This window comes from Giraffa tippelskirchi, chromosome 8 (genome assembly GCF_054371585.1).
Source record: "Giraffa tippelskirchi isolate mGirTip1 chromosome 8, T2T-mGirTip1v1.2.pri, whole genome shotgun sequence".
NCBI classification, from domain to species: Eukaryota; Metazoa; Chordata; class Mammalia; order Artiodactyla; family Giraffidae; genus Giraffa; species Giraffa tippelskirchi.
In genome coordinates this window covers 127,868,577-127,895,514 of record NC_137282.1, presented here as the reverse complement: position 1 = coordinate 127,895,514, position 26,938 = coordinate 127,868,577, and the positions used below count along the sequence as shown (strand labels likewise).

Genomic DNA, 26,938 nt, shown 5'->3' with positions numbered 1-26,938 from the left:
CATGAGCTTCTGGGACACACTGTTATACATGGAGTAGCGAGAGGAAGTTCCCTCCACAAGAGAGTCTGCTTTGAATGCATCGTCGAAAGAGTCTGAGCTGCGCTGCTTCCCCTCAGTCTCGCTGTCAGACCCACTTAGGCTTGTAGCAGATGCTAGGAAAGAAAAAAAGAGAATGTTTTGGTGTGTTTACAGCACAATACAGCCTCTAAAGGTTCAAGTTTCATTTATACAACTAGTGTTCGGTATATGCATTGCACACACCCAGTTCATTAAGTGACCCAGGTCAAATGTATTCTCTACCTCTTACAAACTGTGTAATCTTGGGCAAGGCCACTGAAGGTTCCTAAGGGTATCTGACACACAATGGGAGTTCAAAATACCCGTCTTCCTTTTCCATCTCTTTACAAAACTGGGATGATAATATCTCCCTCATACAGTTGTTTGAAGATTAAGTGAAAAAATATATTTGGGAGTACACTTTCCAATAAAAAATTAACGATATGATTATTATTTCTGCTATTTATTATTTGAACATCAGTTTCCAAATACTGATACCTGTTTTCATTTTCAACAATCCTATCATGGGGACTACTAGTTTGTGATTGTCTAACCTCCTAGCTTTCTGTTTTCATGGTCCTTCAAACTTGTGGAGGTAGGGTCTACAGCACAGCCCCAGAGAAGAGCTGGCTCACAGAGTGAAAGTGGGGGGGGGGGGAGAAGGGAAAAAGTGAAGGGGGAGGTGGGGATAGGAAAGGAAGAGGAGGAGGAGAGAGAAGACAGGGAAGACGGGGGCTCAAGCAGCCGCACTGAGTTGGGGAGTAGAGGAGCTGTCGGCCTGGGTGAGTCAAGCCATTAGTGTCATTTGTCAGCAATTTTGTTGCCCAAAGACTCCAAATAAGACCTACCTTAGCAGCTACTAGAAGTGGTGGGTTACCTGTCTCCTGGCCAAAGGTGGGAGTCACAGTCTAGATAATCACTATAACTGCATCTTTCCTTCTCTTTGATAGATACGTGAATCTCCTAAGATTTTAAGGAATTCCCTGGCAATCTAGGAGTTAGGACTCAGTGCTTTCATTGGCCAGGTTCGATGCCTGGTCAAGGAACTAAGATCCAGCAAGCTGCACGGCATGGCCAAAACAAAGAAAAAGGTATCTCAACCCAATATAGTTTTATTCAGGTAGTTTCTTAGGCAAACCCACCCAAATCTGGAAATAAATTCTATCTCAAAGATCAGTTCAACAGGGACTTCTTTGGTGGTCCAGTGGTTAAGACGCCATGCTTCCACTGCAGGGGGCGGGGGTTCGATCCCTGATCAGGGAATGAAGATCCTCCATGGTGCACAGAGTGAACAAAGAAAAAAATCTGGTAAACAATTTCTGCCTATTCCCACTGAAAATGGTATAAACCGCAAGCCAGGAGGAATGCAGAACAGGACATGACAGTGGTAGTGTTCAATCTGATCCCAAGGTTAAAGAAGCTGTACTGTGCTCAAGAGTATACAAATCTCATTAACAGGCAACTGTGCTCATTTAAGAATAAAATTCTGGGGACTTCTTTGGTGGAATAGTAGATAAGACTCCCTCTGCCAATGCAGGGGTCACAGGTTCGATTCCTGATCTGGGAAAATTCTACATGGTGCCAGACAACTAAGCCCCTTCATCCCAGAGCCTGCGCTCTGCAACAAGAGAAGTGACTGCAGGGAAAAGCCCTTGCATTGCGAGGAGGAGTAGCTCCTACTTATCACAGCTAAAGAAAGCCTGCGTGCAGCAAAGAAGATCCAGCGCAGCTCACAATAAAAATTTTTTTAAAGAATAAAATTTTTAAATTTCTTCAATTTATGAATATTATTCTTGCAAACATCTGGTAGTTATTAGGATATAAATGCTTGCTATTTAGACCTAAATACTTAACAAACCTGTTAGGTATTTCTTTTGGTATTTTAAGGGCATGGTGAAAAAAGTTAAGGCAGCACCAAGAGTGTCAAGAACCAAGAAAACTTGGGAACCTCCACTCTATGTACTGAAATGATGAGACCACCAAGACACACTGTCAACCGGAGAAGAGAAGACCCAGGCCATATTCATGAGCATGGCATCCTAACTTTCGGGTTCTCAAAAAGGACAATAAGAATAAAATAGAATAAAATTTTTATTTCTTGTAATTACAAAAAGAGCTTTTGGAAGGCAAGATACACAAGACCAATTAAAGTGATTAGCCACACATGTGGGGTTGAGGCATCGAGAAAGAATACCAAAATGATTACCTGGAACGAGTGGAAAAAGTGAAGCCTGATTTCTATTTTTATATCACTAGAGTTTATAGTGGCTATCTTTTTATATTTTTTGATTTATGAGCCATGTGAATATATTAGCTATCAAAATTTAAAATAAATGTTAAAACAAAATCCTAACTTACCAACGTAGCACAATTCTTTTAAGAAAGAAAGGAGGTCCTTGAGAAGAGATGTTGACTCAAAGTTTGGCTGCTTGTGGGAGGTATTTGAGGAAAGGCACTAAAGACAGCCATTTAAAAAAATTCTCTATATACCCAAAATGGGCTTTATACAGGTATACATAACTTGAGGATTACATTCTTAATTCTAAAGCCTGTCTGCACCAATCCATCCATTTCCCTGTGAGAACACAGAGTCGCAAAGGGTTGACATTCAGAGAAGAGCGAAGTCTTCCCTAGCACCCAGGCCTGACTTTCTCTTCCATGGAGCTCCAGTAGCACCAGTATTCACACCGTCAGCACAGCATTCATCACACTGCCTGATAGCTAGTTACCACATGCCACCCCACGGGACACAGTCACTCCGAGGGAGCAAGGACTGTGCCACAATTAACCTCTATCTCTCACACTTGAACTGAGGTTTTGCATTAAAACAAATAAACTAGGTACTCACTGTAGTGAATTTAAAGAACTGGCACCCAGTTGTCATCTTTGCTAAGCAACTACTGAGTGTACAACTCCTTAGGACATTCCTTCTTATAATACCTCAAATACGTGGTGTAAGACGTTCAGCCCTCAGAAATACAGGAAGGATACCTGTCATTATATATTAGGTTGGGGCAAAAGTGATTGTGGTATTGGACTGTGAATTTTAAAACCGTTATTAACTAGGCTCAGACACATCTTTATTCATCAAAATAGGAACCATTACAATCAACACATTTTTGCCAATGAGAAGTTAGTTAGTTTATTCCTGTAGCATAAAATGGGGTTCAACAAACTCTTGGAAAGCATTTTTGCCTCCCACTGGCTGTGGAAGCATTTTCCCTGCAGAAAGTCATTGAGATGCTTGAAGAAGGGGTGTGGTGGAAGGGGTGTGGTGGATGAGGCAGAACTTGGGAGCCCAATTTGTTCAGCTTTTGAATCACTGGTTGTGTGACATATGGTCGGGTGCTGTCGTGGGAAAGCATAAGGCCCCTTCTGTTGACCAATACTGATTGCAAGCGCAGCTTTCAGTGCATCTCATCAATTTGCTGAGCATACTTCTCAGATTTAACAGTTTCACTGGGATTCAGAAAGTTCTAGTGGATCAGATGGGCTGCTGACCACCAAACAGTGACTATGAGATTTTTTTTTGGTGCAAGTTTGGCTTTGGGAAGTGCTTTAGAGCTTCTCAGTCCAACCACTGAGCTGGTCATCGCCGATTGTCATATAAAATCCATTTTTCATCACACCTCACAATCCGATCAAGAAATGGTTCACTGCTGTTGCATAGAATAAGAGAAGATGACACCTCAAAATGACAATTTTTTTGATTTGCACTCAGCTCATAAGGCACTCACCTACCGAGCTTTTGTACCTTTCCAATTTGCTTCAAATACCAAACGACCATAGAATAGTGGACGCTAAGTTCTTTATCAACTTCTTGTGTAGCTGTAAGAGGATCAGCTTTGATGACTGTTCTTGGGTGGTCGTTACCAATTTTCAATGGCCGGCCACTGTGATCCTCGTCTTCAGGGCTCTTGTCTCCTCTGCAAAACTTCTTGAACCACCACTGCACTGTACGTTCACGAGCAGTTTCTAGGCCAAATGCGTTGTTGATGTTGCGAGTTGTCTCCACTGCTTTATGACTTTGAACTCAAGAAAATAGCTCGAATTTGCTTTTTGTCTAACGTCATTCCCACAGTCCAAAAAGTAAAGATAAATAGCAAGTAATAAGACATTAGCAAAAAAAAAAGCGAGAAATGTGCATTAAAATGATATATAATATCACATTTATTAAGAATGTATTCCAGTATCAAATGACAAATTTCAACAATACAAAAACTGCAATTAACGTTTGCACCAATCTAGTATTTGTCCAAATAACAGACTGTACAACATCAAGAGTGAACCATAATGTTATGTCAGCATAGGTTAATCAATTGTAACAAATACAGCACTCCGGAAAGAGATGCTGCTAATGGGGGAGGCTGTACACACAGGGGTGGGGGTGTAGGAGGTCCCTTTCTACTTTCAATTTTGTTGTGAAACAAATTGCTCTAAAAAAAAAATAAAAGGAAGTCTTAAAAAAATTTTTTAAGGTTCATCAAAAAATTTAAGCATGAAGATGGAATACCTATATCCTAACAGAGAACTGTGTCCCCCTTGGACTACTCTTTAGCACCTGTACCCCAGAAGGCCAAAAAAGAACACCTTATACTGTTTAATAGATCAGACAACAACTTTGGTTCAGGGCCTGTTTTTATAAATGGTCCATGTTGTATACAATGGAGTAATATCAAAAATATCAATCCTACTCCCAGAGAGCTTAAAAACCCAACAGCTAAGATAAACATACGTTTTTAAGTATATATAACATTCTGCAAAAGAAAAGCAGGTGAGTATGTGTGAAAAAATTAGAATAAACTTCAAACCAAAATTCTGGCTTCTGAGGAGGAATGTTGGCTGAGAAAATCCCTGAATGAGAGGCACCAAATCGGCCTTCGTCCTCTTAAGGTGACTCTCCAATTCCCTCAACAAGGAGCCGACGTGCTTACGTGGGCCAATGCAGCACACATCACAGAGTGATGTGCAGAAGGAAAGACCCAGAACGCTAACAACGAGTAACCATGGAAACTGAGAGGCATGGTGATATTTATTTTCTGTTTTGCCTTTTCTGCATTTTCTGTGTGAGAAATAAGAATATATTAGGTTCAAAATTAGGGTTAAAGAAAAAAAAACAATAAAGAAATAAAGTCTCATTCAATAAGCCTGGTGTAGAATTTGTTTCCAGAGTAATCTTCAGAGGACAGCAGATATGAGGGAAAAGACCCGAGTAGCTCAAGACTAAGCCTGGGCCTCTCATCGCTCACCGTCCATGCAGAGCTCCCACATGCTGAAGAGCTGTGCTTCCCAAGGTGCAGCGTCTTTCTCCTCAGTTGCTTCCCTGCCTCTAACCTGCACAGCTCAGTAGAGGGCAGCTCCCTGCGCAGGGCCCTAAAGTTTCCCAGGGAAGCCCAGGGATCCTGGGACCAGACTAGCCTAGAAGCTACATTACATCAGTTGTTATTTCTTTCACCAGCTATCTGGAGACTCAGGCGTCTATCTATATAAAGGTTAGGAAAGTCTGGTATCCTTCTCACAGGACAATGTGCCCTTGGTCCAGCTCTAGGGAGCTGCCAGGCTGTTAGGTTTGCTTAAGGATCCATCAGTGGGCACCCATCAACAGTATGATTACCATTCCTAGGCATGCAGGGTTCCTGCCACCCTCAGATCCCAGAGAGAGATCTTTTGTCTTCATAACATTTTTGGACCAAAATAACAGGGAGAACCAAATTTGGGTGCAGGGCTCATTGGGCAAATCCGTGGTGGCTCGAGTGCAATATTCCTGGACTGGACTCTGGCACAAAGATCTTTCCACTCCATTCTTCTTTCCAAGGTGTCACCTAGAGTACAGCTGTCCCGCCCAGGGTCCGAGAATGAGGTTGATGGGAGCTAAAATATCCGACTAGGCTTTTCTTTGTGAGATGGAGAAGTGTGCTGGATTAGCAGATAAGCCTTATTTCTCTATTTCATGAGCTATTTAAAGCCTGTTCTTAGCCTGACACCATTGAACCCAAGTTCCCTGGAACAGTCTGGATGTCCAGGCGGCCACGGCCACTACTCATGTTCGCCCCTGGGGCCACTCTTTTCAGATGAAAAGACGACACCTGTCTTGGCTGCAGCAAGAGCTAAAGAGGAAGTTTAGCCTCCCAAGACTGATAAGAATTTAGCAAATATGGAGCAGACAATCTTATAATGAGGATATAAATTAACAGGAGTAATAAGGTCGGTCTATTAAAATCATGAGTTTCATTAAGAACTCGCCAAAGCTGGATGGCATTCCTATTTACTCCCCAGGAGCGTCCCTTCTAAAACCTACCCGAGAGCCCAAGACATTCTTCTGCGTTTTCACTTACGATTTCTTCTCTACCCGATAGAAATCATTACTCTTAAATCATTTTAAAGACAAGAGGTTTATTTTAGAGAAGAATCAGATTTCTCAGCTACTGACAAAATTTTTCATAATAGAACAGTAGGTCAAACATGTCAGGATTAAAAATGACAGTGACAACACACACGGAGGACAGCTCTAACCACTCCTGGTCAAGGTGAAGGGCACACAGATGCAGAAGAATAAATTACGGACTTCAATAAACATCGCATCCTGCCTAACACTGCTGTGGAATACACTCCTTCCTGTTTAAAGACTCAATTTCTCCTTCATGCCGGACAAATGGTAACTCATTAGAGCAATTTAAACAGATACCGATAAAGGAAGTTTTTGATTAAGGTCATGAATCTGGGCTGACAGGAAAACGATGGTGTTTCAGGGGAAATAGCCTATTTAGGAAAGAATTAAACCTGGTGGAGGGGAAGGCACTTTCGGCTGAAGGAGCCCAGTAACTTCCAGAGCAACACGCTGTGGGAGGGCTGGGAGCCCACATGAGATGAGCAGCTGAGGAGAAAAAGAAATTGTCTCAGGGTCTAGACCAACTTATCCAGGATAAGAACAAAATGACTGCCATCTGCCTCTCCTTGCTTAATTTCCAAGAGTTTATTTAGGCTTGAAAATGCCTTCAAACTCCTCTCAAAATACTCAAAAGAACACACGATGACCCAGTAGCCATGACAACAACATCCCTTTTCTTCTTTAGTCTGGTTAGATGTCAGTCTCAGACTGGCAATGCAGCTACCCTGTCAATAATGCAAAATAAACAAACTGATTAAACTAAACAGACCTATTAATGAGTCACATTGATCTAGCAAAAGAAGCACAGACAAGTCCCAGACAGACAGAAACAGCAACTACCGATTTTTTGTTTTTCTATCCGAACTCCCTAAAGAGCATTTTTCAATCATCTATTCAACAGTGTGTCCAAGTAGAAGTGGTCGGAGAGGAAACACACCTGCTTTAATGCAGTGTCTTGAACAGGAAAGCCACACAGAGCTCTCAGGGGATATGAAGTTTCTGGGGAGACAGAAAACTACCCGAGCACACTGTCCAGGGGATGCCTGAGAGAAGTCAGCACAGAAGGAGACGATAGAAACGCAAAGTGCTTAATGAAACGATGCTCTGCAGACTGGAGGAGGGGCAGGCACAATCAAAAGGTGAAGATACCACTGTTGCCCTCCATCAGTTCTATTCAGTAAATAATTCAGTTCAGTTGCTCAGTCGTGTCCGACTCTTTGCAGCCCCATAGACTGCAGCACACCAGGCCTCCCTGTCCATCACCAACTCCCAGAGCTTACTCAAACTCATGTCCATTGAGTCGGTGATGCCACCCAACCATCTCATCCTCTGTCGTCCCCATTTACTGAGCCATTTATTCCAAGCCAGGCATGGGGCTGCAGGCAGAGGGGCACAGACAGCAGTCAATCTGATGAAGACACCAGATCCTCGTCCTCAGAGTTTTCTGTGGAGCTGCCCCTCCCTAAAATTAGCTGACCGGGAAGTTAACAATGTTTGCCTCTGCCTCATTTTTCTGCAAATCAAAGGGACCAAATGGCCTACTGCCAGACATATACCATGTACTGGCCACCTCTAGATTTCCATTCTGTACACATAATAGAAACAGTCAAACCTGACTGAGTCATATGGTGCCACTTCTGAAAAGGTTAAAGCCATTTGGCAGAATTAAGGGGAGTTTGTGGGAGAATGGGAGGGAGAGGAGATAATCTCAATTCACAGCCACATTTTTAAAAGCTTGAAGTTTAAATTAGACTGGTTCCCTTGAAACAGTCTTAAGTACACACCTTCATCTCCTGGGAGTCATTCTCTTGAGAACAAATGTCCCCCGAGATCCACTTAGGACCAGATACCTCCACCACCTAAGTATTCCCCTAGGTACACACTCCCTTTCTCCCTTGCAGGCCATTTCTCCTGCTCAAGACTGAAGATTCTACCTTCAAGTTGCTCAGATCCCAGGTGATAAGCAAAATTCCCTTCCTCAACAGTTGCCAGAACCGATTCGCCCAATATATATTTGCCTTCCCAAATTAGTAACCTCAATGACATTTCCCACCCACCCTAAAATCCACTGTGACAACTTTAAAGGCGCACCTATCCCCACACAGAAGGTTATAAGAAGAGTCTCTTATCTAGCGGGGATCATGGCCACACCAAATGCTTCATTAGCTGTCTGCAAGGTCTGTCAAGCTCCTCCCTTCTGGACCAGCTACTAAGAACACCTGATGAGTAACCACCCTGCAATCACCCAGCCTCTTGAGAATTAACTGTATTTTCTATCACCCTCAAGGGGATGCTTCACACTATTTCAGTCACCAATCTGTCACCAAATTTCATTCCAATTTACCATTGATCCAGCAAAGGATACAAAATGCAAGACTGCTGGGGGTACTGGGTGTCCAAAGAGTCATATCTACCCAGCACTGAGACCATGGCATTTGGAAACAGGGTCTCTGCAGATGTAATCAAATTAAGATGAGGTAATACTGGATTAGGATGGGCCCTCATCCAATGACTGCTATCCTCCTAAGAAGAGGGAAATTTGAACACAGACACACAGAGGCAGAGACTGGAGTTATGCTGCTGAAAGAACACCAGGAATCACCAGCAACTAGCAGAAACGATAAGAGGCAAGGCAAGATTCCTTCTTAAAGCCTTGGGAGAGAGATTGGCCCTGCTGTAACCTTCATTTTAGACTTCTAGCCTCCAGAAGTCTGGAGAATAAATTTCTGTTGTTTTAAGCTACCCAGTTCACGGTACTGTTAGGAAATTAATACAGCTGGCAACTCAAGGAAAATGCAAACAGAGCTACTTCTAATTGGTATTTCAGGCAAGCTCCACGACAGAAAGCTTCACAGAAAGCACCTGCGGAAACTGTGAACATCTGTAACCCTAGAAAACAGGCAAAGTAAAATGGTAGTTTCAACCAGATCAGTGAAAGCCTTAAAGCTTAATGCAAACAGTGAACATAGGGATGCTCCAATGCCTTCGGGTGTTTCTGACCATAACTGCCAAGGGAACTGAGAAAACAGAATGCAAAAACCTGAGGGAAATTAAGCCAGATCACCACAGCAAAGAGCCCAGCCCTGTGAAAGAGCCCCAGAATCATTACCAGCTGAGAGCAAGGGGGCACTCAAGGCTCACCACTACATCCACCTGGCTGAAGGCAGCAAGAGTGCCATGCACTGAAGGACCACAACAGAACTAAGGCACACCTGTAAAAAGCCCAGGATTTTAGTTATAACACATTCCCAACTCCCAACAGGAGAACGGCAAAAGAGAAAGAAGTCTACAGCCAATATATCTCAGTAGAATTTGCCAAATTTTCCTCATGGAGCAGTGGACTGTATTCTGCCCAACTGAGGCATCAGGGATTCAAGCAGCCAGATGGTCAGTGGCCTCTGATCACAGAGGCAAGCTTACCTTTTGCTGCATGATTGACAGAGGAGGGAGGCTCATCATCAGATGTGGAGCTGAGGTTCAAGGCAAGCTCAGCAACTCTTTTCTTCTGTTTCTTGAGAGGGGCAGTGCATTCTGAATCATTTCTCCTCTTCATTGTTACTGCAACCATAAATCCAGATAGTCAGCTGCCCTGGTCAGAGCCACTAGGATCACAGCAGGGGACTCCAGAGAATAAACCATTAATGGGATGAAAGCTGGCAACTCTAAACAGCTGCCAGTGCTTGAACAGCTTCTTCCTCAGATCCAGGAAGGCGGCTAGCCAAGTTCTGGTTTTCAATAAGAGCTGTCAGTTTTACCGGAAAATGTGATGCTCACAGACCCAGAGGTCTCTGGGCCACTGGCGTCAAATACTAAAAAGTCATGGATCAACTCCACAAGCCACAAGGGAAAAAAAGGCCTTAGGTACTTGCTATTCTATAGTTTTGATGCAACAAGGGACACGTGTGACAATAAGGTACACTTGAAATTAATCATGAAACCAAATGAATATCAACAAATATTTTCAAGGTGAAAAGACCATCCCAGAAAGACTACTCCATCGCCATTATTATTTCACCAGGAAAATTAAGAGATCACACAATATGATACAAATACTGGTTTTTGGTTTACTTCAGGATGTTTGAAAACATGGGAGAATTGGGAAAGTTTTTAAATGGAGTAAGGAATGAAAGCAGTGGTTGCCTTGACTGAAAAAATTAAAGAGTGGGAAAGTTGGCAGGACCAGAGTTATCATATCATAGGACTCAGGTACAAAAATGGAAATTTTAAGACCCGCCTTCACAAAAAAGAACGGAAGGAGGCGAGGCACGGTGTCACCACCATCCATGCCCATGGGTAAGCATGAGAAGCAAACATGAGGGGGGGAAAATGAGATGGAATGAAGTAATAATGAGATTCCTGAAATTTCAAGGAATGATTAGGTTGAAAAACAAGCAAGAGTAGGTGAAAACAGAGTGGTTTATACACAACTGTTGGCTATAAGAGGACTCAGCAAAGAGAAAGTCCTCAAAAATAAGAGCAAACAGGTGGGTGCTCAGCTGGGCTGCAACCCTTTGGGTAAGGCGAGCTGCAGGGGCACAAGAGCAGGCGAACAGCATGGGTCACGGCAGCAAGAGAGTGCTGAAATCCAAAGATATCACTGATCCCTCATGATTCAAACATGAATCACGTTTCACTTCTCTCCAGCTCAAGGATGAGCCAGCCAACCCAACACACAATCTCCTTCTTTCTAAGGAGGCAGCCTCTTAACTAGGTACGGGCACGAGCTATCCTGAGTAAGAAGGAAGAACAGGAGATGCTGAACAAACAGAAAGCAAAACCAGGCTGAGCTACATTTAACTTTAAAGCACGGTCTTAAAAAGCTCCCCCCCATCACCTCCCCACCCCACCCCACCCCACCCCGCAACCACCACCACCACCACCTCCAAGGCCCATAACCTAAGCACAAAGGACCCTCTGATTCCTAGCACCTCTGGGGGAGACTGGAAGCACAGGAAACTCAAGAACTGTGTTGAGATGGATGCAAGAAAAGGAGTGGAAATAGTGTGCGAAAGGAGATGCTGGTGCTCCGCCCCTACACATCCTAGATTTGGACCTTCCAAACCACCTCATCCAACCCTCTTTCCTTCGCCACTGCAAGCAACTGAGGCCCGAGAGGGGAAGGCCGCGCAGCCAACCGACCTACCCACCACAGCTCAAGTGATCTACACATCCAAAATAATGTGCCCTGGCAGGGAACTCCTCAGAGGAAGGCAGAAGGCCGGGTTCGACTCGCTGCTCTCCCAGGGAAGGGGTTCAGATCCCCTCTCCATCTCCCCAGGCCTGGGTTTCGCACCGCCACCCCTTATCACAAGAGGGAAGAGATGGCTCGCGTCCCTCCCGGCCAGCCTTCTCATTTGTAGACACCGTTTGAGTGTGTGAAGAATATGTGCGCAGAGACGTGTGTCAGTAGCGGCTGGTGGACTGGAGACAGGGTGCGGGGGAAGAGACGCGGGGTATGAGGGAGGAGGGGAGAGAAGGGGCGGCGAGAGTCACGACCGCCAGCGCGGGGGCCGAGGCGGCGGCGGACGTGAGGATGCTGAGCCCCGCGCGCCCGCCCGCTCGCCGCCCCCCCGCCCGGGGCCGCGCGTCGGCACTCACGCTGAGGGAAGAGGGCGACCTGCCAAGGAGCGGAGAGGGGGGAGCGGTCAGGCCGCCGATGCCGCCGCCGCCAGGCCTGGCCCAGCCGCTGCCAGAGCCGCCGCCTCCTCCCTCACTTTCGCTTCCCCACTAGCCCGCCCCGGTCCGCTGGCCGCCTTGTCGCGCTCGGGTCCCGCCCTGCGGGCCGCGCAGCCTGATGACGTCAGAGCAGCCCGCTTCCCTCCACTCCTCGCGGGCCCTGGCCCCGGGGAAGACCTGCTCGGCTTCGGGCCCGCCCCCACCCCCACCCCCACCCTGCCCCGGGGCGGTCCAGGGCGCCTGCGCAGAAGACCCGACGAGGAAGGGCTGCAAAAGCGCGAGTGACTGGGTATCTTGTCTTCTGGCTCTAGAGGACGAGAAACAAAGGTGAAAACCAGAAAAGGCCAAGTGGCATCACATCAGCTCCTCTCTCAATCTCATTATTGTCTTAATTTTACAGATTAAGAACAAGTTTAGAGAGGTAAAGGGTAAAATAGTTTGAAGGCGTACACACCCAACCTTGTTCACTGCTGTTATCTCCAACATAGAGAAAAGGTGCAACCTCTACAGATATTGAAGTAAGGTCCGGAGGACAGAAGGAGAGCTGTCTATGGCCTCTTACCGTATGGACACAGATGGCTTCCCATGCCAAGCTCCTCTTCTGATCTTCAGACCAACGGGGCCAGAAGTTTGCTGAGCGTCCTCACTGCCACCTTGTTATCAGAGTCCAAGCTTGCACTGCTCGCCAAGAAACAGGCCAGTGACTGGAGACCAGGGTTTGAGGCAAGGAATACAACTTCATTCGGAGAGCTGATTGAGAAGCTGGCAGACTATTATCTCAAAATAACTCTCTTCTCCAGGTCTGGATGCCAGGTTTTTTTTAATAGATCAGCGATGGGGGGAGGTGAGGAAAAAAAGTAAAAAGGCCATTGGTCTTGCAAAGATCTCCTAGAATAGCAAGCTTCGGGCAGGGGATGTGTTAATTTCTTCTTGCCATCTACAGGAGGACAGGGCTCTGATTAAAGGCGCTTTAACAGTCAGGCAGAGGAGCAGGATTCTCTGAGGCAGGGCTTACAGATGATTATAGTAACAAAAACAATGAAAAGCAAGTCTAAGAAACACCTCCAACGTGCAGTCAGAATGGGCTTTTCCCTGCAACAACCTCACACCCATAAATTCAAGTCTGACCTTATGTTCTCCCATAAGCCTGCTCTTTTTCCAGGGAATGGCACTGAAGTAGGAGATGGATGGGCCCCTGGGCTGGACAGCTGGTGTTTTTCAACTGGAGTAAAATTGAAGCTTTGCTTTCCCCAGATGCTCCAAGGACAGAAGCTGAGCTGTGCTGAAATAAGGAGATAAAATGACCACTCCTGAGATCAAGGAAAACTTCCCTGTCTGCACATGTGCAGGAAGGCTCCTTAGGGGTCAAAAAGGGAGGGGCACCACCCCATAGTAAGTGTGGACAAACCCCTACAGGTTTCTGTAGTGGAATCCATCTTAGCAAAAAGTTGTGCACGCATGTTGGGGAGGGTTCTAGAACAGGTCAAGTGTGGGAAAAGAAAAGAGATAACTGACCAAACGTTAAAAAAAAAAACGAGAAAGGACTTCCCTGGTGGTTCAGTGGCTAAGACTCCATACTCCCAATGTAAGAGGCCTGAGTTCCATTCCTGGTCAGGGAACTAGGTCCCACAAGCCACAACTAAGACTTCACAAACTGCAACTAAAACTCCTGCATGATGCAATGAAGACCAAAGATCTGCATGCTGCAACTAAGACCTGGTGCACCCAAATAAATAAAAATGAACTTAAATATTTTTTAAAAGATTTATTTTTGCAAATAGAATTAAACCTTCAACAATTTTTTGAATCGAGGCAAAAATAATGCTTTTTCAAAGAATACTAGAATTCTTCCAGTATGTTTGAGTTAAAACTTCAGTTGTAGTTTTTTGTTCTAAGATCAATGAATTCATCTTTGGTTAGATCAACATCTTAACATCTTTGATTCAGTTTATTTAAGAAAGAAATGGACTGCATATCTGTGGTTCAACTTAGAAGCCATAAGATAGAAATAACTTTTGAAAGACTGTCAAAAGTGTTCCAGAAATTTGCAGATTTCTCTTTTCAAAGAAATTTGACCGAATTTTATATTACAACTCTGTCTTAGAAAAACATATTTTCCAGTTTCTTCCTTATTAATTACTTAACTGAAAATGTTTTTTAAATTTTTTAAGAAGCATTTATACCACTGACCTCATAACATTGAATTGAAAGGTTTAACTCATTCACATGATCAAAAGTATATGTCAGGTAAGCCAAAAATGAAAAACAAAACTCTCATAATGTCCCAAGAGTGGATTTTCTTTTCCTTCTTTGTTTTTAAACTTTCTGTTCAAGTAAAACTTCTGCCCTTAATTTGAAAATATGCTTGAAGGCGTATCTTTATGAAAACCAGCAAACTTCCATGTGGTACAGAAGGAATTTATATTTTGCTCTCATATCTTTACAAAAAAAAATCTAAATGCATTTGACTTAAAGATCTGCCTCTGATAAAGTTGATGGCATTTGTGGCTATTGGCCAAACCTCTTTTTCAGGGCTGTTAGAAGAATCATTTTGCCGGTGCTTGTCTAAGTAGAAAGACAATGAGTGATGTGAAGAGTTTCCTTTCTTATGAAAGTAGTAAAATGAGATGCTTTACCAAGCGTCTCAGGGGCTCCATCTGTGCAGAACACAAAGTTTTCTTCCCAAAAGTTTTATTTGGTAAACAATATGTTTACTCTTTTCAAAATGTCCATAGACTTTGTAGTTTCCAAAAGGACTCACAAGGTAAGAATTCATCCTTGATGGCATCAGTATGAGTATAGGATACAAAAAGAGGAAGCTGGTGACATTGAGAGCCACATCTTATTTAGATGCCCTTTTAGGCAGGGAAAATGTAAGATGCTCTTTCAATTTTGCTTACATTACACTTCAGTTCACATTCATTTTTACACATGCACACACACCATTTGTGTTCTAACACACTGGATAATGCAACCAAAACAATATAATACAAGGCTGTCATCATCAATTACTTTTCCTTGACATTTCATTTTAAACTGGCTTTGTGAAAAATAGCTGGCTTGAAACTCAACAATAAAAAAACTAAGATCATGGCATCTGGTCCCATCACTTCATGGAAAATATAAGGGAAAAAAGTGGAAGCAGTGGCAGATTTTATTTTCTTGGGCTCCAAAATCACTGCTGATGGTGCCTTTTAGAACTAACACGCCAAAAAGATGTCCTTTTCATCATAGGGGACTGGAAGGCAAAAGTAGGAAGTCAGGAAATACCTGGAGTAACAGGCAGATTTGGCCTTGGAGTACAGAATGAAGCAGGGCAAAGGCTAATAGAGTTTTGCCAAGAGAACGCACTGGTCATAGCAAATACCCTCTTCCAACAACACAAGAGAAGACTCTACACATGGACATCACCAGATGGTCAACACCAAAATCAGACTGATTATATTCTTTGCAGCCAAAGATAGAGAAGCTCTATACAATCAGTGAAAACAAGAGCGGGAGCTGACTGTGGCTCATATCATGAACTCCTTATTGCCAAATTCAGACTTAAATTGAAGAAAGTAGGGAAAACCACTAGACCATTCAGGTATGACCTAAATCAAATCCCTTCTGATTATACAGTGGAAGTGAGAAATAGATTTAAGGGACTAGATCTGATAGACAGAGTGCCTGATGAACTATGGACAGAGGTTCGTGACATTGTACAGGAGACAGGGATTAAGACCATCCCCAAGAAAAAGAAATGCAAAAAAAACAAAATGGCTGTCTAAGGAGGCCTTACAAATAGCTGTGAAAAGAGAGAAGCGAAAAGCAAAGGAAAAAAGGAAAGATACACCCATCTGAATGCAGAGTTCCAAAGAATAACAAGGAGAGATAAGAAAGCCTTCCTCAGTGATCAATGCAAAGAAATAGAGGAAAACAATAGAATGGGAAAGACTAGAGATCTCTTCAAGAAAGTTAGAGATACCAAGGGAACATGTCATGCAAAGATGGGCTCAATAAAGGACAGAAATGGTATGGACCTAACAGAAGTAGAAGATATTAATAAGAGGTGGCAAGAATACACAGAAGAACTATACAAAAAAGATCTTCATGACCCAGATAATTACAATGGTGTGATCACTCACCTAGAGCCAAACATCCTGGAATGTGAAGTCAAGTGGGCCTTAGGAAGTATCACTATGAACAAAGCTAGTGGAGGTGATGAAATTCCAGTTGAGCTATTTCAGATCCTAAAAGATGATCCTGTGAAAGTGCTGCACTCAATATGCCAGCAAATTTGGAAAACTCAGCAGTGGCCACAGGACTGGGAAAGGTCAGTTTTCATTCCAGTCCCAAAGAAAGGCAATGCCAAAGAATGTTCAAACTACTGCACAATTGCACTCATCTCACACGCTAGTAAAGTAATGCTCAAAATTCTCCAAGCCAGGCTTCAGCAATACATGAACCGTGAACTTCCAGATGTCCAAGCTGGTTTTAGAAAAGGCAGAGGAACCAGAGATCAAATTGCCAACATCCGCTGGATCATCAAAAAAGCAAGAGAGTTGCAGAAAAATATCTATTTCTGCTTTATTGACTATGCCAAAGCCTTTGACTGTGTGGATCACAACAAACTGTGGAAAATTCTGAAAGAGATGGGAATACCAGACCATCTGACCTGCCTCTTGAGAAACCTGCATGCAGGTCAGGAAGCAACAGTTAGAACTGGACATGGAACAATAGACTGGTTCCAAATAGGAAAAGGAGTACATCAAGGCTGTATATTGTCACCCTGCTTATTTAACTTCTATGCAGAGTACATCATGAGAAACGCTGGGCTTGAAGAAGCACAAGCTGGAATCAAGATTGCTGGGAGAAATATCAATAACCTCAGATATGCAGAGGACACCACCCTTATGGCAGAAAGTGAAGAAGAACTAAAGAGCCTCTTGATGAAAGTGAAAGAGGAGAGTGAAAAAGTTGGCTTAAAGCTCAACATTCAGAAAACTAAGATCATGACATCCAGTCCCATCACTTCATGGCAAATAGATGGGGAAACAGTGGAAACAGTGTCAGACTTTATTTTTTGGGCCCCAAAGTCACTGTAGATGGTGACTGCAGCCATGAAATTAAAAGATGCTTGCTCCTTGGAAGAAAAGTTATGACCAACCTAGACAGCATATTAAAAAGCAGAGACATTACTTTGTCAACAAAGGTCAGTCTAGTCAAGGCTATGTTTTTTCCAGTAGTCAAGTATGGATGTGAGAGTTTGACTGTGAAGAAAGCTGAGCACCGAAGAATTGATGCTTTTCAACTGTGGTGTTGGAGAAGACTCTTGAGAGTCCCTTGGACTGCAAGGAGATACAACCAGTCCATCCTAAAGGAGATCAGTCTTAGGTGTTCATTGGAAGGACTGATGTTGAAGCTGAAACTCCAGTATTTTGGCCACCTGATGTGAAGAGCTGACTCATTTGAAAAGACCCTAATGTTGGGAAAGATTGAAGGCAGGAGGAGAGGGGGACGACAAAGGATTAGATGGTTGGATGGCATCACCGACTCAATGGACATGAGTTTGGGTAAACTCCGGGAGTTGGTGATGGACAGGGAGGCTTGGCCTGCTGTGGTTCATGGGATCGCAAAGAGCGGGACATGACTGAGCAACTGAACTGAACTGATGGTGCCTGCAGCCATGAAATTAAAAGACGCTTGCTCCTTGAAAGGAAAGGTATGCTAAACCTAAACATCGTATTAAAAAGCAGAGACACCACTTTGCGGAAAAGTCCCTATAGTCAAAGCTATGGTTTTTCCAGTAGTCATGTACAGATGTGAGAGCTCGACCCTAAGGAAGGTTGAGCGCAGAACTGATGCTTTCAAGCTGTGGTGCTAGAGAAGATGTGACAGTCCCTTGGACTGCAAAGAAATCAAACCAGTCAATCCTAAAGGAAATCAACCCTGACTATTCATTGGAAGGACTGATACTGAAACTCAAGTTCCAATACGTTGGCCGCTGATGCAAAGAGCCGACTGACTGGAAAAGACCCTGATGCTGAGAAAGACTGAAGGCAAAAGGAGAAGAGGGTTACAGAGGATGAGACGGTTGGATGGCATCAGTGATTCAATGGACATGAACTTGGGTAAACTCTGGGAGATAGTGAGGGACAGGGAAGCCTGGCATGCTGGCATGCAGCAGTCCATGGGGTCGCGTGGTCGGATGGGACTTAGCGACTGAACAATTGAAAAACAATATAAACACATTGTTTTTATGAACCATTTGAAGTAAACTGTAGCCATGATACCTCTTGATCCCTAAATACTTAAGTGTTTATGTCACAAGAATTAGGATAGTCTCTTTCTTAACCATAGTCTAATTATCAAAATCAGGAAGTTAACACTGATATATTTTAATCTCCAGATCTTATTTATATTTCACCAATTGTCCTATAATGTACTTTGTAGCAAATAATTTTTTTGGATAAATGAATAAAGAAAATGTGGTATATTAGAGAACAAACTTATCATTACTAGGGGGAAGGGATCATTAGGGAGTTCGGGATGGACATGTATACACTGTTATATTTAAAATGGATAACCAACAAAGACCTACTGTATAGAACATGAAAATTTGTTCAAAGTTATGTAGCAGCCTGGATGGGAGGGGAGTTTGGGGAAGAATGGATACATGTATATGTATGGTTGAGTCCCTTTGCTGTTTACTTGAAACTATCACAGCATTGTTAATCAGCTATACTCCAAATCAAAATAAAAAATTTTTTTAAAAAGATAGAAAATGTGGTATTTACTTACATAATGGGATAAAGAAGTCTTGTCATTTGCAGCAGCATAGGTATAACTAGAGGGCATCATGCTAAGTGAAATAAGCCAGATAGAGAAAGAGAAACACTATATGGTATTACTTATATCAGGAATCTGGGGGTTGGGGGGCAGTCAGTCTCATGGAAACATAGAGTGGAAAAGTGATTGCCAGGGGCTGGGAGGTGTGGGGGTGGGGGATATAAGGAGAGGTTGGCGAAAGTGTACACAAGCTGCCATTTTTAAGATGAATAAGGTCTGGGGATCTAATGTATAACATGGTGACTATAGTTGATAATATTATATTGTATAATTGAAATCTGCCAAAAGAGTAAAACTTAAATTTTCTCACCAAAAAAAAGAGGGTAAATATATGAGGGGATAGATGTGTTAACTTCATGGGGAGGGCGACTCATTCACAATGTTCACATAAATCATCACATTGCACACTTTAAATAGCTGAAATTTAATTTGTCAGTGATATCTCAATAAGCTGGAATTTTTTTTTCTGGTCCAGGGACCTACCCAGTATCATACATCAAATTATATAATGTCTCTTTAGTTCTCTTTAATCTGGAACCGTTTCTAAAAGTTTCTAATTTATAACCTTGACATTTTTAAAAAGCTGTTTCATGAAATGCCCCCAAATTGGAAACTAATGTTTCCTCATGATTAAATTGGAATCATGTACTCTTGGCAAGGATAGTATAGAAATGATATTGTGTCCCTCTCATGGAGGGGGAGGAGCATGATGTCTATCTGTACTATTACTAGTGACAGTAATGTTGATCACCTGTTCAGCTGTTTAAGGGGGTGTCTAAGTTTCTCTACCATGACATTCCTATTTCTTCATTTTCCATTAACAAGTATTTTCAAACTATCTGCATGTTCTGTTCCTCATCAAACCTTTACCAACTAGTTTTAGCTTTTGAGGATGACTCTTGCCCAAATCAATTTTCACTGTGTAATCTACTAAATGGTAGCCTTCTAACTCCATCATTCTTTCTGACTTTATTGGTCAGCATTCTATTGTAAGAAGTTTTTCTTCTCCCTAATGCATGCATGTATATATATATGTGGTTATAATAGCATTAGATCATTATATGTTACTATTGTTATTTATTTTAATGCTCCAAGTGACATTTTTGAAAGAATTTTTGTATGGTTTTTAAATAAATCGCTTTTATGAACCTATAGATAAATAAGTAATTTGTATGTTAAGTAAAATGATATTCAAGAAATATGTATAGTAAGTTGTAGAAGATGGCAAGTTTTACACTTTATCTGGTTTCATCACCTTTAATGACTTTTAATCCTCAGACGCAGCTTATAGCAGTAGTAGCTCAAAAATTGAGAGATTGGTTCAAGATGGCAGAGTAGAAGGACACGTACCCACCTCTTCTCATGAGAGCACTGAAATCACAACTAACTGCTGAACAACCATCAACAGGAAGACACTGGGGCCCACCAAAAGAGATACCGCACATCCAGAAACAAAGGAGGAGCCACAGTGAGGTGGGAGGAGGAGAAGGAATCCCCAGAGAGTGTGACTTTGAAGGTCAGTGGGATTTGATCACAAGACTTCCACAGGACTGGGGGAAACAGAGACTCCACACTTGGAGGGCACACGCAAACTCTTGTGCACACCAGGACCCAGGGGAAAGGAGCAGCGACCCCACAGGAGACTGAACCAGACCTACTAGCACTGTCAGAGGGTTTTGTTCCTGAAAGCTTGGTCTCACTATCACTGGTCCTGAATCAAATCCCGGAGACAGAGTTTTAGATGAAGTAGAAAAGGATAACTTTATTGCTTTGCCTGGCAAGGGAGGCTTCTGCTATGTCTCAACCCCAGAGGATATGATGAAGGGTTTTATAACAGCGGTTCAAAGGTGGGGTCTCTGACAAGATTACGGTGTGAGCAGGGTTTACAGTCGATTAATCTCAGGTGGCCATTTCCTAATCTTGATAAGCTTCTCTGGTCCCTTTAAGAGAGTCCCTTGGACTGCAAGGAGATCAAACCTGTCAATCCTAAAGGAAATCAACCCTGAATATTCTTTGGAAGGACTGCTGCTGAAGCTGAAGCTCCAATACTTTGGCCACCTGATGTGAAGAGCCAACTCATTGGAAAAGATCCTGATACTGGGAAAGATTGAAGGCAGGAGGCGAAGGGGATGACAGAGGATGAGATGGTTGGGTGGCATCACCAACTCAATGGACATGAGTTTGAACAAGTTCCAGGAGATGGTGAAGAACAGGGAAGCCTGGTGTGCTGCAGTCCATGGGGTCGCAGAGTAGGACAAGACTGAGCAACTGAACAACAAAAATCTCAGGTAGTCATTTCCTAATCTTGATAAGCTTCTCTGGTCCTTGTATCTTGACTAGGGTGGTTTCTTGGCTGCCCCTATTTTTTTTTTTTTATTAAATATTTATTTATTTTTGGCTTGGTCTTCATTGCTGTGTACAGGCTTTCTCTAGTTGCAGTGTGCTGGCTTCTCATTATGGTGGTTTCAACTCCAGAAGATGGTGAAGGACAGGGAAACCTGGTGTGCTGCAGCCCATGGGGTAGCAAAAGTCGGACATGACTGAGTGAACAACAACAACAATTCTTGTTGAGGAGCACAGGCTCTAGGGCATGAGGGCTTTAGTAGTTGTGAAACTATAATTGTTGCACACTGTGTTGAATGGTTTTCTGTCCCTTCCTAGAAATACTGGTTCTTGTTTTTCATATCATTCACAGTTTTCTCACAAAGTTTTTATCATATATATCACATAGTAATACAGTGTTATAATCTTGTGGATTTTAGAATAGTTAAGAAAAGAAGGAAAAATACAGTCTTTCATATTAACCCATGTATATTCAATTTCCGGTGCTCCTCATTTTTAGCTATGGATTTGGGTCATTTTCTGGTGTCATTTCCTTTCAATCTAAATTATTTCCTTTAGTCTATCTTATAAGGGAGCATAGCAATGCTTCCTGTTTTTACCGAGTATTGTCTTTATTTTGGTTTAATTTTTGAAGGACAGTTTTGCTGGATATAGAATTCTTCATTCAGCATACTGAGTATGTCAATCTACTGTCTTCTCTGATGTTTTGGATGAGATTCAGCCAACAATTGTATTAATTAACGCTCTCTATATGTGGAGTTATTTTTCTCTTGCTACTTTCAGATTTTCTCTTTGTCTTTGAACACTAGACTAATATGTGTCTAGGAGTGGATCTCTTTGTATTAATCTTACTTAAGGTTTGTTGAATTCATGGATATATAGACTCGTGTTTTCATAAGATTTGGGAAGTTTATGACCATTATTTTAAAAAAAGTTCTGCCCTTTATTCTCTCAATTCCCATTTGGATACAACCATTAGACATATGCTGTATGTCTAATGTCTGTAGAATGTTGTCCCACAGGTCTTTGACCACCGATTATTGTTTTCAGTTAAAAAAAAATCTTCAGATTGGGTAATTTCTATGAATTTATATTTGTGTTCAATGATTCTTTTTCCTGCCATCTAGAATCTGCTGCTAAGCCCCTCTAATGAAGTTTTCATTTAGTTGTTATACTTGTTGTGGTAACTCATACATTACATATAATTTACCATTTCTAAAGGTATATAATTCAGTGGCATTAAGTACATTCATATTGTTGTGCAACCTTCACTACTATTCACCTCTAGAACATTTTCATCTTCCCAAAATTGTTACCATTAAACAATAACTCCTTATTCCTCCTCTCCCCTTAGTCCTTGGAAACCACCATACTTCTTTCTATCTGTATGAATTTGTCTATTCTAAGTATTGCATACAAGTGGAATCATACAATATTTCTCCTTTTGTGACTCTCTTTGCTTAGCATAATGTCTTCAAAGTTCATCTATGTTGGAGCATGTGTCAGAATTTCCTTCCTTTTTAAGGTTGAATAATATTCCATCATACATATATATATACACATATATATCACATCTTGATTATTCATTAATCCATGAATGGGTGCTTACATTGCTTCTACCTTTTGGTTATCATGAATAGACTTCTTTGAAAATGGATATACAAGTATCTGCTCATGTCCCTGCTTTCAGTTCTCTTGGGTATATACCCAGAAATGGAATTACTGGATCATATGCTAATTCTATGCTTGATATTTTTAGAAAATGCCATACTATTTTCCATAGCAGCTGCACCATTTTACATCCCCACTAGCAATGCACAAATTTCTCCAATTTCTCCATATCTCCACTAACACTTGTTATTTTCTGGGGATTTTTAGTGTGTTTTTTTTTCCATAATATCTATCTTAATGGAGGTGATAATGAAGTGACACTGCAATCTTATTATGGTTTTTATTTGCATTTTCCTAATGACTGGGGGCTTCCCTGGTGGTTCAAACAGTAAAAGAATCTGCAGGAGTTCCAGGTTTGATCTCTTGGTCAGGAAGATCCCTTGGAGAAGGGAATGGCTACCCACTCCAGCATTCTTGCCTTGAGAATTCCATGGACAGAGGAGCCTGGTGGGCTACAGTGCACGGTCTAACAAAGAGTCAAACATGACTAAGCAACTCACAATGATTAGTGATGTTGAACATCTTTTCACGTGTTTATGAGTCATTTACATATCTTCTTTGGAGAAATGCCTTTTTCAATTGGGTCTTTGGGGGTTTTACTGAATTATAGGAGTTCTTTATATATTCCAGATATTAATTCTTTATCAGATATATGATTTGCAAATATTTTCTCTCATTCCACAAGTCACCTTTTCACTCTGTTGATGGTATCCTTTGATGAATTAAAGTTTTTGAATTTTTTTTTTTAGCCTCCAGCATCTTTTATTTTTCTCAGAATCTGTATACAATTAACTCTAGAAGGACAGTACTCAATACTGTTTAAGCCTCACATTTTAGATTAACTACTTAATATTATAAATGTGAATGCACATCCTCATAGCTGGGAAACTAAATGACATAGATTTACTCATTATTTATGTAACCATACAAAGTTTTATATGCAGGGCTTCCCTGGTGGTCCAGTGGTTGGGAATCCTGCCTTGCAATGCAGGGGACACGGGTTCCATCCCTGGTCCAGGAGGATCCCACATGCCACGGGCAGCTAAGCCACAACCATTGAGCCCACATGCCGCAGCTACTGAAGCCCTCCCACCCTAGAACCTGAGCTCTGCAACAAGACCAGCCACAGCAACGGGTAGCCCTTGCAGCAACAAAGACCCGGCAGAGCCAAAAATGAAAATAAGTAAATAAAATTATATTAAAAAAAAAAGTTTTATATGCAATGGGAGCTTTTATACTATAGAATCTGACCTTACAAACTAGCTTACATATAAAACATAGTTATTCTTTCCTCATCTGTCCTAACTTAGAAAGTGTTGCACCAATGCTTAAGATGTTATTAAAGCAGGTGAGTTCTCAAAATAAGATTAACAAACCTGAAGCTCCACCCTAGAAATACAAACCTACAAATCAAAAATTGTTTCACCAGAAATAGGTTATGAGCAACTCTTACCAAAGTAGTACTATAGGGAGTTACAATGTTGACCCAAAGACGACACAGGTTTCTCATTAAACATTTTTAAATGGGTCTCAAATTTTCTAACAGATTTTTGGTCAAGTTGTTTTCATTAAAAAGTACTAATTTTTAAAAACTAATAACTTAAACTGCCACACACAAAACATATAGTCCACAAAACATTCCCCTTTCCTTCTGAAGGTTTTACAATGCATTGTTATCATTAACCAGTCTTTTACTATTAAACTTAAATGGCCAATTGAGACAAACAGTTCTGAGACCGTCCTTCCACCACTGATTAAGACTGGGGTGGCAGATATTGGGGATGGTATTTATTTAGCCTTCTGAGCTTTCTGGGCAGACTTGGTGACCTTGCCAGCTCCAGCTGCCTTCTTGCCCACTGCTTTGATGACACCTACCGTGACTGTCTGTCTCATATCACTCATAGAAAAATGGCCCAGGGGAGGAGAGTCAGAGAAGCTCTCAACACACGTGGGCTTGCCAGGAACCATATCAACGATGGCAGCATCACCAGATTTCAAGAATTTAAGGCCATCTTCCAGCTTTTTCCCAGAACAACGATCAATCTTCTCGTTCACCTCAGCAAACTTGCAAGCAATGTGAGCTGTGTGACAATCCAGCACAGGTGCATATCCAGCACTGTTTTGGCCTGGATGGTTCAAAATAATCACCCGAGCTGTGAAGCCAGCTGCTTCCACTGGTGGGTCATTTTTGCTGTCACCAGCCACATTGCCACGATGAACATCTTTGACAGACACGTTCTTGACATTGAAGCCTACATCGTCCCCGGGAAGGGCTTCACTCAATGCTTCATGGTGCATTTCTACAGACTTCACTTCAGTTGCCACATTGACTGGAGCAAAGGTGACCATCATGCCAGGTTTGAGAACACCAGTGTCCACATGACCCACAGGGACAGTGCCAATACCACTGATTTTATAGACATCCTGGAGGGGCAAACGCAAGGGTCTGTCAGTTGGGCGAGTTGGTGGCAGGATGCAATCCAGAGCTTCAAGCAGGGTGGTTCCACTGGCACTGCCATCCTTTCAGGTGACTTTCCATCCCTTGAGCCATGGCATGTTAGCACTTGGCTCCAGCATGCTGTCACCATTCCAGCCAGAAATGGCACAAATGCTACTGTGTCGGGGTTGTAGCCAATTTTCTTAATGTAGGTGCTGACTTCCTTTAACAATTTCCTCGCATCTCTTCTGGCTGGAGGGTGGCTCAGTGGAATCCATTTTGTTAACTCCAACAATTAGTTGTTTCACACCCAGAGTGTAAGCCAGAAGGGCATGCTCACGGGTCTGCCCGTTCTTGGGGATACCGGCTTCAAATTCACCAACACCAGCAGCAACAATCAGGACCGCACAGTCAGCCTGGGCTGTCCCTATAAACATGTTTTTGATGAAGTCTCTGTGTCCTGGGGCATCAGTGATGGTAACATAGTACTTGCTGGTCTCAAATTTCCACAGGGAAATATCAATGGTGATACCACGCTCACTTTCAGCTTTCAGATTGTCCAAGACCCAGGCATATTTGAAGGAGCCCTTTCCCATCTCAGCAGCCTCCTTCTTGAACTTTTCAACTGTCCTCTTGTCGATCCCGCGACATTGTGGATCAGATGGCCGGTCGTGGTAGACTTCCCTGCATCTGCGTGCCCAGCGACAACGATGCTGAAACAGGTCTTTTCCTTTCCTGTTTTTGCTTAGGTTTAACGGTGGTTTTCACAACACCTGTGTCCTGGCAGCAAACCCGTTGCGAAAAAGCTGAAGTTTTTAATTTTGATGAAGTCCGATTTATCTATTTTCTCTTTTGTTGTCTATATTTTTGACATCATATCCAAATAATTATTGCCAGGTATAATGGCATGAAGATTCTCTCCTATATTTTAATATTTTAAGAATTTTATAGTTTCACTCTTACATTTAGGTCTTGAATCCATTTTGAGTCCATTTATGTAGGTGATGTAAAGGTCCAACCTCCCTTTCTTGCATATGGATATTCAGTTTTGCCAACACCACTTTTTTTTTTTTTAAGATTTATTTATTTATTTTTATTTTTTTGGCTGTGGTGAGTCTTTGTTGCTGCACATGGGCTTTCTCTAGTTGTGGCAAGCGGGGGCTACTCTCTAGGTACATGTGTGGGCTTCTCACTGAGGTGGCTTCTCTCAGCGGAGCATGGACTCTAGCTGCATGGGCTTCAGTAGTTGTAGCACGTAGAGTCAGTATTTGTGGCTCATGGGCTCAAGAGCACAGGCTCAGTAGTTATGACACACAGGCTTAGTTGCCCCATGGCATGTGGGATCTTCGGGATCAAACTGCTGCCCCTTCCATTGCAAGGTAGATTCTTAATCACTGGACCACCAGGGAAGCCTTCCAACACCACTTGTTGAAAAGACTGTCCTTTTCCCGTTGAGGTCCTTGCATCTTTGTCAAAAATCATTTACAATCATTTGACCATGGAGACTTCCCTGGTGATCCAATGGTTAAGGCTCC

At 42.4% G+C, this 26,938-nt stretch overlaps 2 protein-coding genes and 1 pseudogene across 10 annotated transcripts in view; all 3 read right to left on the bottom strand.

Moving 5' to 3' along the window:
• CMTR1 (cap methyltransferase 1) overlaps positions 1-12,923 on the bottom strand; it is a 53,518-nt gene extending 40,595 nt beyond the window's left edge. For 4 of the 8 annotated variants that reach the window (XR_014062196.1, XR_014062195.1, XR_014062197.1 and 1 more), the window contains exons 1-3: positions 12,044-12,189; positions 9,866-10,003; positions 1-152 (exon numbers count right to left, since the gene is read on the bottom strand). Coding sequence is in view for 3 of the 8 variants with exons in the window: in XM_081520534.1 (XP_081376660.1) it covers positions 1-152; positions 9,866-9,998 (285 nt within the window). In the remaining 5 variants the exon portion in view is untranslated. Of the gene's footprint in view, positions 153-9,865; positions 11,175-11,592; positions 11,951-12,043; positions 12,190-12,683 lie in introns of those variants that run through there. The other 4 variants (XR_014062199.1, XR_014062198.1, XM_081520533.1 and 1 more) reach the window with 2 other exon arrangements.
• Positions 12,684-26,938, bottom strand: part of RNF8 (ring finger protein 8) — a 66,497-nt gene continuing 52,242 nt past the window's right edge. Inside the window, exons 8-9 of the mRNA XM_081520536.1 lie at positions 13,250-13,403; positions 12,684-12,923 (exon numbers count right to left, since the gene is read on the bottom strand). Of these exons, the coding sequence (XP_081376662.1) occupies positions 12,860-12,923; positions 13,250-13,403 (218 nt within the window). The 3' untranslated portion in view covers positions 12,684-12,859. The remainder of the gene's footprint in view (positions 12,924-13,249; positions 13,404-26,938) is intronic.
• Positions 23,703-26,469, bottom strand: LOC145517619 (elongation factor 1-alpha 1 pseudogene; annotated as a pseudogene). The gene has a single exon (XR_014062209.1). The product of XR_014062209.1 is annotated as an elongation factor 1-alpha 1 pseudogene (transcript).